Source organism: Chiloscyllium plagiosum, unplaced genomic scaffold (genome assembly GCF_037043375.1).
Source record: "Chiloscyllium plagiosum isolate Xiang-an unplaced genomic scaffold, Cpla_swu_hap1 HiC_scaffold_13, whole genome shotgun sequence".
Classification (NCBI taxonomy): domain Eukaryota; kingdom Metazoa; phylum Chordata; class Chondrichthyes; order Orectolobiformes; family Hemiscylliidae; genus Chiloscyllium; species Chiloscyllium plagiosum.
The window spans coordinates 4,506,678-4,519,795 of NW_028270151.1; the positions used below are offsets into that span (position 1 = coordinate 4,506,678).

The following is a 13,118-nucleotide window of genomic DNA, read 5'->3' on the forward strand; positions in this document are numbered from 1 at the left end:
CTTGAAATCCAAGATGACAACAACGCTGACCTGCCTTGAGGAACCTCAGTATGTGGATGACAACAGATCTCCATTCTCTCAGAACAGAATTGTCAAGCCTCACCTAATGTCTTTGTGGAAGGCATAGTGAAGAATCAGTCTTCGCTCCAATCTCAAGATAACCCAGATCCTTTATTAACCCTTCTTTGGTTAAGTTCCAGTTCATCCCTCCATTAAGATCAATGGAAAATACTGCTGAATGTCTAACATTTACCCTAAGTGGAAAGCTAGCTTTCATCTAAGGCTTACATTGATACAGAGATCCAACTTCATACCCAACCCGTGAGCATCCTTTCTGGACATCTCAGGATAAGCATCTTTGACAACTAAGATGTTCGTGCTGATACTAAAGATACTGTGTGTAAGGCAGTCATCCTTCCAACTCTTTTACATGGTTCTGAAATTTGGACTATGTACAGATGACACTTCAAAGACCTTTACGTACTACCATCAACATTGTCTAAGATGGATTCTCTGCATTATCTGGGGGTGCCTACAGACTTATTAACATGAGCATCCTTGAGCCAGTAACACCAGCATCGAGGCAATGATTATCCAAAACTAACTCTAAGCTGGCCACATGCTAAGGAAGCCCAAGTTCGAACTGCTAAAACAAATCATCTTCATCCAGCTCGAGGAAGGCAATCAAACAAGAGGAGGACAAAGAAAGCATTTCAAAGGCTCCCTGAAGATTTCCCTCAAGAAATGCAACATTAATATCAATGCATACCCCCTACTCAACCATTACCAGGGAACCAAACCTAGTTCAATGAACAGTGCAGGAGGGGCATGCCAGGAGCTGTGCCAAGCATTCCTAAAAATGGGAGGTGTCAACCTGGTGAATCTACCAAAAGGACTACTTGCATGGCAAACAGCCGAAGTAGTAACCGACAGACAGATCTAAGCTTTGCAGTTGTGCTGCATTTGGTCATGAATGATGGCGGACAATTAAACAATTCACTGAGGGAGCAAACACCACAAATATCCCCATCCTTCATGGGGAAGATAAGCATATCAAATGTAAAAGATAAGGCTCAAGTATTTACTGCAATTTTCAGGCAGAGGTGTCGAATGGATGATCCATCTCGACCTCCTTCAAAAGATCCCCAGCATCACAACCAATCTTCAGCCAATTCAATTCATTCTATGTGGCATCAAGAAGTGGTTGGAGGCACTGGATACTGCAAAGACTATGAAAATATTTTAGCAATAGTATTGTAGTACTGAAGCCATGTGCTCCAGAACTTGTCGCTCCCCTAGTCAAGCTCTTCCAGTCCAGTTACAACATTGGGATCTAGCTGACAATGTGGCAAACTGTCCAACTATGTCCTGTACACAAAAAGCTGATCAAATCCGACATGTCAGTAATTAACACAGAGAAATCTGAGATGATGCTCTTTGATCGAAAGAACACTGGAAGACAATAAGATGCATAGGCTTGCAGACAAAGCAGGAGACTGGCAATTGGTCATGATTTGTTTGAAGAGCCAGTGCAGGCATGATAGACTGAAAGCCTCCTTTTACACGTGGCGAAAGTGAGTACTGCAAATGCTGGAGATTAGAGTTCAGAGTGCGGTGCTGGAAAACACAGCAGGTCAGGCACGTGTCAGTCTGTGATCAGATGCAATAAAAGAGACACCTATAAAATTTGTTAAACTATTTACTTACATACATGCATAAATGGAATACTGTTATGGCTACAGAAAAATGTAGAAGACCAAAAGAATGACTGACAATGGGAAAGAAGAAACGATAAAACTTCGGAAATATCAGGCAGTTTAGAGCACATATTATAAGATTCCTTTAAGCGTAGCACAAGAGCACACAACAGTCAGCATCTTAAAAATATGGTTTTCAGAGTAAAGGACTAAACAGAATTATTTAAAAACAAAAGCAGTGTTCACCTTATTGTAAATTTTCTTTGTACACATCAGTCTATGTATCAATCATAATAATGCTTTGATTTCTCAATAATTTCACATAATTAAAGCACATGCAGTACTTGCACAATTCAACAAATCAGTTTACAAGAAGTAAATAACTTTTGATCAAGTACAAAAGTAAATCTTAGCAGACAATGCACCACGGAGCCTGCATTACTTTAAAAATCAAGATGCTTTGATTGCACAGGTGCAAACTCATTTGAATGAAGAGAGCACACAGCCAGGCGTCAATAAACCTTTAAACTATGCTCAACATTCTCAGGTAAAACATTTGAATTTTGACTCATGAACTATTAAACCCAAACATATACGTCATCTTGTTCATGCCACTTTGTCAATCTCAACTGGGTGTCACGTTCTACATGAAGGTTTACAATACACAGCAATTATTTGGAGGTGAGGACCAAATTTTATTACCTTTGTATCATCTGCAAATTTGGTTAAGTGCGAATGCGTGTTGCGAGGAGGGTGAAATGGAGCTTCAGGAAGATTTGGACAGGCTTACATGATAGATGAAATATATTGTGGAAAACGTGTGGTAATGCACTTTTGGTCAAAGAAACGGTGTGCAGAGTATTTCTTAAATGGTAAATGATTGGAAAGCGTAGATGTTCAAAGGAACTTGGGTGTCTGTCAATAAGTTACTGAAGGTTAATATACACATGCTGCAAGCTAATAGGAAGCCTAATAGAATATTAACTTTCATTGCAAGAGAATTTGAGTATAGGGCAGAGAAATCCTGCTTTAATTATAGAGCAGTTTGTTTAGATGGCACCTGGAATTCTGAAGAATCCTATCAAAGTTGAAATGTTAACACTTTCTTTCTTCATAAATGCTGCCAGACCAGAGTTTCTCCAGCATTCTGTCTTTGTTTTTGATCTTTCGTGTCACTGAATTTTGTTTTTATCTGCGACAGAGATTTCACTTTACTCAGAGATTTGTAAACCTTTGTAAAACTGTACCACAGAGGACTGTAGAAGCTCAGTGTTTGAGAATGTTTGTAGTGGAGATTGATGGGAGGAGGTAGCCAGAAGGTTGAGGGGATTTGAGGAATTTCTTTTTCACCCAGAGGGTAATGGGAATCTGGAATGCCCTACCTTGGAGGGTAGTTGAGGCAAGAAAACCTCACAACCTTTAAAAAGTACTTGAATGAGCACTTGAAATGTTGTAACATTTAATGGGCCAAGTGCTGTAAAGGAGGACTAGTGCAGGTTTAGAGTAGTTTTCTTTGTCAGTATAGACTCAATGGGCCTAAGGGTCTCTTTTGTACTGTATGATTCAATGATAGATTTTATGTTACCATTGGCATACAGGGTTATGGGGATGAGATGAATAAAAGGCATTGAAGTGTTGATCAGCCATGATAGAACATAGACCAACACAGCGCAGAACAGGCCTTTCGGCCCTCGATGTTGCGCCGACCTGTGAACTAATCTAAGCTCATCCCCCTACACTATCCCATTATCATCCATGTGCTTATCCAAGGATTGTTTAAATGTCCTTAATATAGCTGAGTTAACTACATTAGCAGGCAGGGCATTCCACGCCCTTACCACTCTCCGAGTAAAGAACTTGCCTCTGACACCTATCTTAAATCTATCACCTCTCAATTTCTAGTTATGCCCCCTCGTACAAGCTGACATCATCATCCTAGGAAAAAGACTTTCACTGTCTACCCTATCTAATCCTCTGATATCTTGTACGTCTCTATCAAATCCCCTCTTAGCCTTCTTCTCTCCAATGAGAAACACCAAAGTCCCTCAGCCTTTCCTCACAAGGCCTTCCTCCAGACCAGGCAACATCCTGGTAAATCTCCTCTGCACCTTTTCCAACGCATCCACATCCTTCCTGGAATGGGGCGACCAGAACAGTACACAACATTCCAAGTGTGGCCTCACTAGCGTTTTGTGTAGTTGCAGCATGATATTGGGGCTCCGGAACTCACAGCACTATCGACCTGGGTGGCAATTTTCAGGGATCTATGTACATGGACACCAAGATCCCTCTGCACATCCACATTATCAAGAATTTTTCCATTGACCCAGTACTCTGCCTTTCTGTTATTCTTCCCAAAGTGAATCAACTCCCATTTAACTCCATTTGCCACCTCTCAGCCCAATTCTACAGTTTATCCAAGTCCCCCTGCAACATTCTTCCACACTGTCCACCACTCCACCGACTTTAGTGTCATCTACAAACTTGCTAACCCATCCACCTATGTCTGTGTCCAAGTCATTTATAAAAATGACAAACAGCATTGGCCCCAAAACAGATCCTTGTGGCACACCACTAGTAACCTGATTCCAGGCTGAATATTTTCCAACATCCACCACTTGCTGTCTTGTTACTGAAATCCATTTTTGAAACCAAACTGCTAAATCACTCTCAATCCCATGCTACTGCATTTGCTCCAACAGCCTACCATGTGGAACCTTATCGAAGGCTATACTGAAGTCCATGTACACCACGTCAACTGCCCTACCCTCATCCACATGCTTTGTTACCTTCTTAAAAAACTCAATGAGGTTTGTGAGACATGACCTGACCTTGATGAAGCCATGTTGACTACCTGCAATCAAATTGTTGCTTGCCAGATGATTATAAATCCTCTCTTATAATCCTTTCCAAAACTTTTCCTGTAACAGACGTAAGGCTTGCTGGTCTATAATTACCTGGGTCATCTCTACTCCCCTTCTTGAAAAAGGGCACATCATTTGCAATCCTCCAGTTCTCCGGTACAAAACCTGTAGACAATGACGACTCTAAGATCAAAGCTAAAGGCTCTGCCATCTCCTCCCTAGCTTCCCAGAGAATCTTCAGATAAATCCAATCCAGCCCAGGGAACTTGTCTACTTTCACTTCTTCTACAATTGATGACACCTCCTCCTTATTAATCTTGATCTTTTCTAGACTAATATCCCATATTTCATTCTTCTCCTCTACAATATTCTCATTTTCCTGAGTGAAAACAGATGACAAATATATTCATTTAGCACCTCTCTGATCTCCACAGGGTCCACACACAACATCCCACTTCTGTATTTGACTGGCCCTATTTCTACCCTAGTCATCCTTTCATTCCTCACATACCTATAGGAAGCTTTATGGTTCTCCTTTATTCTGCCTGCTAAGGACTGCTTATGTCCTCTCTTTGCTCTTCTTAACTTTCTCTTTAAATCCTTCCTAGGTAATCTGTAACTCTCCATCGCCTCATCTAAACCAGCTCGTCTCCACGTCACATAAACCTCCTTCTTCTGCTTAACAAGAGATGCAATTTCTTTAGTAAACTAAGGTTCATTACCTTATCACTTCCTCCCTGCCTGACAGGGACATACCTATCAAGAACACGCAATATCTGTTCCTTAAATCAACTCCACATTTAGATTGTCCCCATCTCCTGCATTTTGCTACCCCATTCTATGCATCCTAAGTCTTGCCTAATCGCATTATAACTGCCCTTGTACCATCAATAACTCTTGCCTTGTGACATGTACCTATCCCTTTCCATCACTAAACTAAACGTAACTGAATTATGGTCACTCTGTCCAAACTGCTCACCTACCACTAAATCAAACGTATTGCGTGGTTCATTACCAAGCACCAGATCCAGTGTGGCCTCCTCTCTTGTCAGCCCTTTGACATACTGTGTCAGGAAACCCGCCTGCACAGATTGGACAAAAACCGATCCATCTGATGTACTAGAGTTATAGCATTTCCAGTTAATGTTGGGGAAGTTAAAGTCTCCCATAATAACCATCCTGTTCCTTTCACTTCTACCCAGATCATACTGAATGGCAATGTGCCAACTGGCTTATCTTTCTATAAATGTTGTTAGGAGATTGCGAGAGAGAATAGAAACAGAGAAAATAGGAGGAGTAGGCCATTCAGCCTTTCTAACCTGCTCCTCTATTCAATCTGATCATAGGTGATCATCCAACTCAGTACTCTGCTCCTACTTTCTCCCCATACTCTTTAATCCCTTTAGCACTAAGAACAATATCTAACTCCTCCACGGAAACTTGAATGGAACCAACTCAAATGACAACAATATCTTCCCACGGAGTGCAAATGGCGTCATTCTTTGAACTGGTGAGATATACCAAAGCCCTTGTGCCGAATAAAGGGAAACATTCACCAACTTGCTGCGCAGTTCTGCTACCTCTAATTTTTTTGATAGTATTAAATATCACAAAAGTATACATTAGAAATAATGCTACAAACTTAGTAACATTATTCAGTGCATCTGAAACCTCAATCTGGACCATCTTGAACTGCACCGTGGATGTAACAACAGCAGCGAAATGTTGAATTGGAATTGAATATGGTGCTGCCTGCAAAGAATTCAGTCCAAAGCAGAAGAAGAAAGTGCTTACAGCTTCCATATTAATATGATTTGGAGGTGCCAATGTTGGACTGGGGTGGACAAAGTTAAAAATCGCAACACCAGGTTATAGTCCAACAGGTTTGTTTGGAAGCACTAGCTTTCGGAGCGCTGCTCCTTCTTCAGGTGGTTGTGGAGCAGGACCATAAGACACAGAATTTAAAGCAAAAAAATTACAATGTCCTGCAATTTCACATCATTTTACTTGCATGACACTAATTTTTTGCTTTAAATTCGGTGTGCTATGGTCCTACTCCACAACCACCTGAAGGAGCAGCACTCCGAAAGCTAGTGCTTCCACATAAACCTGTTGGACTATAACCCGGTGTCGTGTGATTTTTTTAACTTGACATTAATATGAATAACACACAAGTTCAACATTTCCACAACTTCTTTCAAAGGTGTTCATCTCAAACCATCAGACTTCCAATAATTTCCATCAGCCAAAGTTGTATGTTCAAATAGCATGACTATCCATGCCACTGGTTCCAATCACTTCCTTAGTCATTGCCTCAGATTGAATCAGACAGTTAGGCAAAAGTGAGGACTGCAGATGCTAGAGATCAGAGTCTAGATTAGCGTGGTGCTGGAAAAGCACAGCAGGCCAGTCAGCATCCAAGGAGCAGGAAAATCAACGTTTCGGGCAAAGGCCCTTCATCAGGAATGAACTGATTCTCTCCTGGAATATCCACTGTACGTGCTTAAAATCAAATAGCAAAGTTCGGGTCTGGGCTAGCTTCTTGAAATGTTTTGAGGGGTCTGGCCTGATCCATAACATAAGCTTAAGTAAAGGAACTTAGATTTTCTTTCCTACTTTATAGCATTGACTATATTTCAAAAATACATAATTGGAAGCATGCCACTTGGGTTCATCACGTTTATGAAACATGAAGGTCAATCTCGAAATCTTACTTGAACACACGACTTTAGCTACACCCACAAACATACCCAAAAAAAAGCATAAAAGTTATAATGTGCATTTGGTCAGATGAGTTAAAGGACAGTATCAATTCTCTTCTCCCATCCTCCATCTCATCTTAACTTTTTTCTGGTCATAGCCTGTTTTTGACTGTGGAAATTGTCAATATTTAACGATGATAAGAAACAGAAATATGTTAAGTGAAGCCATGCTATCCAACACAACAATAGCAACTTAGAACGTCTCTGAAAAATTTGAGATCAGTTGCAAAACTGAACACTGTGTTTAGTTGGGCATCGACACCACTCATAAGGTTACTACCATAACCACTATAACCTTGCTGCAAAGCATTCCTATCATTTAAATCTTGGTAACAAAATAACTTATTCTATCTGGGGTGAGAAAGCAAGACGAGACTACTTCCTATCTAAAAAGGACTGAAACATGTTGTATGGTGATGTGTACAGCATAATTTCCATATCCTGGTAAGAAAGGTTTACATTAAAGCGTTTCAACAGGACCAGAAGGTTTTTGGCTTGTAAAAATTATATTTCAAGCTCAGTATGCACTTTTTGAAGTTGGTTATTTCAAAAGAGAGTTGCACAAGTTTTCTGAAGACAAATGATTACATTTTATCAAACTGGCATTTCAGATTTGCAAATCTGCACAGCAATACTTCATTCACAACATTGCTGATGATGTGACTGCTGCAATGGAATTTCCTGAATGTTGCTGTCAGTCTCAAGTTCTGCCTCCAAATTTTTAATTTAAATGCCCAGTTGAAAAGTTGTAGAGCACAACAGGTACCAGTTTCAGCTGTGACAGGTATGCATTCACCATCTCAAGGCTTCCCAAAGTGCTTTACAGTTAGTCTTTTCAAGTGTAGTTATTGTGCTAGTGTAGAAAAAACATGACCATTGTCTATGCTGTGAAAGCAAACTATTTTGTTTCATTGGAAGGTGAAATAATATGGTGTACCTGATCATCACAAATACCATTCCTATTGCTTCGCACCTTAGTAGTAGCCACTGAGGTGTCCTCAGCTGAAGTCTAACCTACCCAACAGGAGTGGATGTAGAGATGCATGAAAGTAGAGATCTTAACGTTAAGAAAGCTAATGGAGTGGCTCTCAGTGAAAGTGTGACAGTTTAAACAAAGGTATAACATGACTTCTAAAGCCCCAAGCGTCAAGAATGAAAGCCAAATCAATTAAATCAGAAATGATGAGCCAAATAGATTTACAGAGTCAAACAACAGGGAAACAGATCCTCCAGACCAACTCATCCATGCTAAACAGACATCCCAATCTGACCTAGTTCCATTTGACAGCATTTGGCCCATATCCATCAATAGCCTCCTTCTGCCCTGTAGCACTTCTCTGACTAAGTTTTTGAGTAAACTTCACTCTCAATACACAAGCAAGTAAACCTACCCTCTCAAACTTAGAGGGTAACAAAATGCAACATTTAAATATCACATAATCAATTGTTAAATTCCCTTTACTTGTATAAGCAACTGCATCCTTCAATATCTATACAGAAAGCCACACCAATGGCTGGATTCATGCTCCCCCTTCCCAAAGGTGGTTTGAATTTGTGGTGAAACTCTCTCCCTAATGATTCTGTACAGTAAATCAGTAAGATCACATGGTCAGGACTGAAGACTTCTGTGCTCCAGTATAATATAAACATTCTTCTTTCAATTCTGTACTCACCGTACTACCAATTGCTGACAAACTGATCCTGTCTCTGTGATAAGTTCATTAAGTTTTACTTCCAAGTGAACTTTTCCCTGTTTGAAAACAAGAGGAAAAAACAATAATTAAAGTAGTGTAGATGACAAAATTAATATTTCTTCTTTCCACTTTTCCTGACCAGAAGATTTAGCACTTCAATTTACAAAGTCCATACTTGTGCATGTGACTGGAAAAAGAATCAATATCACTTAATGTACAAAAATTTAAAGAGATTCTTAGCTTTTGCTATAATCTATCCTGACATTGTAAATGTAAAGGGGTATTTCATACTGTAGGGAATGGAAAATTTACTTATAGCCTGATATCACTGAAGCATTATCACAGCAGATAATGACCCCTTCAGTTGTTTGCATTATTTGCTATTTGCAAATTAGTAACCAGGCTGGACTACAGAAGTATAATTACACTTACTGAAAGCTCTTTTCAGATATTTTGTGAATGTAACTTGTACAAATGCAAGGTTGCATTTTCTCCATATCAAGATGCCCTTGTATTCAGATGCAACTATTTTCTGAAGACTGGTGTATGAACATTCACCTGCTTGTGTTCACTTTTATTTTCAAGGTGAACAATCAGTCTCCATATTCAGCCAGTGGTCTGCTTTGAAATGGAGCCCCAGACAGCAAATTAATCTTTGCAGCTACTTTCTTGAAATGAACTCTCATATCCCATGGCAGAATGCATATTCACGTATAGGTACATTGTCACTATGTCCTTAGGATAAGGTTTGCTTATTCAATAGGGTGCAGCTAAGTAAAGTAACGTGCACAATATAAAATCAACTTGAAACAAAAATCTTACCATAATGAAGGCTCTAAGTCACTTATTTTAAAACTAGGAAAAATCAGGAATGCCCTCCCTTATTAGAAAGTAGCAGAAATTCCTACTTACAACTGGATGTTTAAAAAGAATTAATCAACTCTGTATTGTAAATGAAAATCAGGAAATTAGTAGAATATGTTACACTCATTCTCAAGACTACATACATTCTCAGCAAGCTATACTGGAGGCTTTAATTCCACTTGCCACAGTTCTAGCACAAATTTGTCTATTTTAATAGCTCGTCAGTCTGACAACAATGGTGGTCCTTATCTTACTACAACTATATCTTGCAACATAAACAAGAATTTAATTATGTCAACAAAGACCTCAAGCTGCTTAAATCAAAACGTTATATTCCAGTAATCGTATACTGAGGGATTTACAAGCTGTTTTTAATTTTGGCTTTGATGCTGTTGACAGAGTTGTGCAAGACAGAGTTTCATTTCCACTGACTCACAATACGGCACCAATTCATCTACAAGACGTCAAGTTCAAAGAATTCCATTCTTTACCACAATGGAATGAGACTGCCAGGGAAAAAAAATACTTGCAACGAAGCTAACCATTCACCCATACGCTAGGCAACATCTGATATAATTCATTAAAAGGGAGAAATTTAAATCAGCATGCCCATAATTTGAAATAATCCAAACACTGCATTCACACCCAGGAATAGACGGAAAAATCAATGCACTCAATGTGGGGAGATAAACAAGTGATTGGCATCATTTCTAATGATGGGTCTGATGCAAGCATCATAATGGTGATACAAATGACACACAGATAAACTGTCCACTTGAGAATTCTAATCATGAATTGAACACCCGCATTCCAAAGATTATATCCCAGTACTCTATCCTCAAAAGACCGATATTCAAACATAATGGACAATGAATGAACTAAAGCAGTTCATGATTTCCTAATAGAGAGTCTTAGAGATGTACAGCATGGAAACAGACCCTTCGGTCCAACTCGTCCATGCCGACCAGATACCCCAACCCAATCTAGTCCCACCTGCCAGCACCTGGCCCATATGCCTCCAAACCCTTCCTAATCATATACCCATCCAAATGCCTCTTAAATGTGGCAATTGTACCAGCCTCCACCACATCCTCTGGCTGCTCATTCCATACACATACCACCTTCTGTGTGAAAAAGTTGTCCCGCAGGTCTCTTTTATATCTTTCCCTTCTCACCCTAAACCCCTGCCCTCTAGTTCTGGACTTCCCCACCCCAAGGAAAAGACTTTGCCTATTTACACTACCCATGACCCTCATAATTTTGTAAACCTCTACATGGTCACCCCTCAGCCTCCAACGCTCCAGGGAAAACAGCCCCAGCCTGTTCAGCCTCTCCCTGTAGCTCAGATCCTCCAATCCTGGCAACATCCTTGTAAATCATTTCTGAACCCTTTCAAGTTTCACAACACCTTTCCAATAGGAAGGAGACCAGAACTGTACGCAATATTCCAACAGTGGCCTAACCAATGTCCTGTACAGCTGCAACATGACCTCCCAACTCCTGTACTCAATACTCTGACCAATAAAGGAAAGCATACCAAATGCCGCCTTCACTATCCTATCTACCTGCGACTCCACTTTCAAGGAGCTATGAACCTGCACTCCAAGGTCTCTTTGTTCAGCAACACACCCTAGGACTTTACCATTAAGTGCATTAGTCCTGCTAAGATTTGCTTTCCCAAAACGTAGCACCTCGCATTTATCTGAATTAAACTCCATCTGCCACCTCTCAGACCATTGGCTGAAAAACAACCCTCCACCACCACCCTCTGTCTTATACCTTTGAGCCAGTTCTGTATCCAAATGGCTAGTTCTTCCTGTATTCCGTGAGATCTAACCTGCTAATCAGTCTCCCTTGGGGAATCTTGTCGAACGCCTTACAGAAATCCATATAGATCACATCTACACTCTGCCCTCATCAATCCTCTTTGTTCCTTCCTCAAAAAAACTCAATCACGTTTGTGAGACATGATTTCCCACGCACAAAGCCATGTTGACTATCCCGAATCAGTCCTTGCCTTTCCAAATACATATACATCCTGTCCCTCAGGATTCTCTCCAACAACTTGCCCACCACCGATATCAGGCTCACTGGTCTATTAGTTCCCTAGATTGTCCTTACCACCCTTCTTAAACAGTGGTACCACGTTAGCCAACATCCAGTCTTCCAGCACCTCACCTGTGACTATCAATGATACAAATATCTCAGCAAGAGGCCCAGCAATCACTTCTCTAGCTTCCCACAGAGTTCTAGGGTACACCTGATCAGGTCCTGGGGATTTATCCACTTTTATGCATTTCAAGACATCCAGCACTTCCTCCTCTGTAATATGGACATTTTGCAAGATGTCACCATCTATCTTCCATATCCTTTTCCACAGTAAATACTGATGCAAAATACTCGTTTAGTGTCACCCCCATTTTCTGCAGCTCCCAAAATCAATGGATGCAAGCATTAAATCAAATGCAATTAGTTAAGAGGAAGTGCATTACTTGCTATCCTAAAAACTGGTCTTTGCCCACACAGACATGCTATACATATTATGCAAAGTGTATATAAAACATGGCTTTTGTACGTGTTCAATTTAAACCACATTTCCTGCAACAGGGTGTGTGCCTGGATAAAACCTTAATAGTCACACTATCATTTTAATGATACATTTTCTCAAAAGCAAAATTAAACAAAGTTGAGAGCAAGAACATTGTGTAGATTGCTAAAGGTACTGCAGTCTATTACACTGATGTTCACAGTCTTCGCCACCAGGTGTTATTTATCATTTGCAATTAGAAAATTTAGTGCCTTAAATGATGAACGCTCAGCACCCTTGGTACACTGTTCAAGTAAGTTTTTAACAAATATAATCCATTTGGTCTCCAAATGGATAAGGTGCTAGAGGATGGAGTACAGTAGACAAATGGTAACTCTAATAAACAATACTTTAATATATTTGGCCACTCTTCCATCTACTATAAAATATAATTATTTGACTAAATTTAGATAATGGTTCAACAAACCACACACAGGGAGAATATTGTGGTTAGAACTATGCAGCAGGAATGCCACACTTTACCCACATTACCATTTCCTGACTAAAATGGGTAAACTCCTCTAATTCAATGTTACAGTAAAAACCTGACAAATTTGATAAATATTTATATTTCTCTGGAATGGGAGGGGTAAGGAAACAGACAAAGCAACAGAGAGAGTTAAGAAGAAACTGGACAAAAAAAAAAATTC

The 13,118-nt window shown here is 40.0% G+C and overlaps 1 protein-coding gene across 1 annotated transcript in view; it reads right to left on the reverse strand.

Annotated features, from left to right (window-relative positions):
- rasa2 (RAS p21 protein activator 2) overlaps positions 1–13,118 on the reverse strand; it is a 202,400-nt gene that overhangs the window by 89,325 nt on the left and 99,957 nt on the right. Inside the window, exon 5 of the mRNA XM_043702829.2 lies at positions 8,997–9,073. Within this exon, the coding sequence (XP_043558764.1) occupies positions 8,997–9,073 (77 nt within the window). The remainder of the gene's footprint in view (positions 1–8,996; positions 9,074–13,118) is intronic.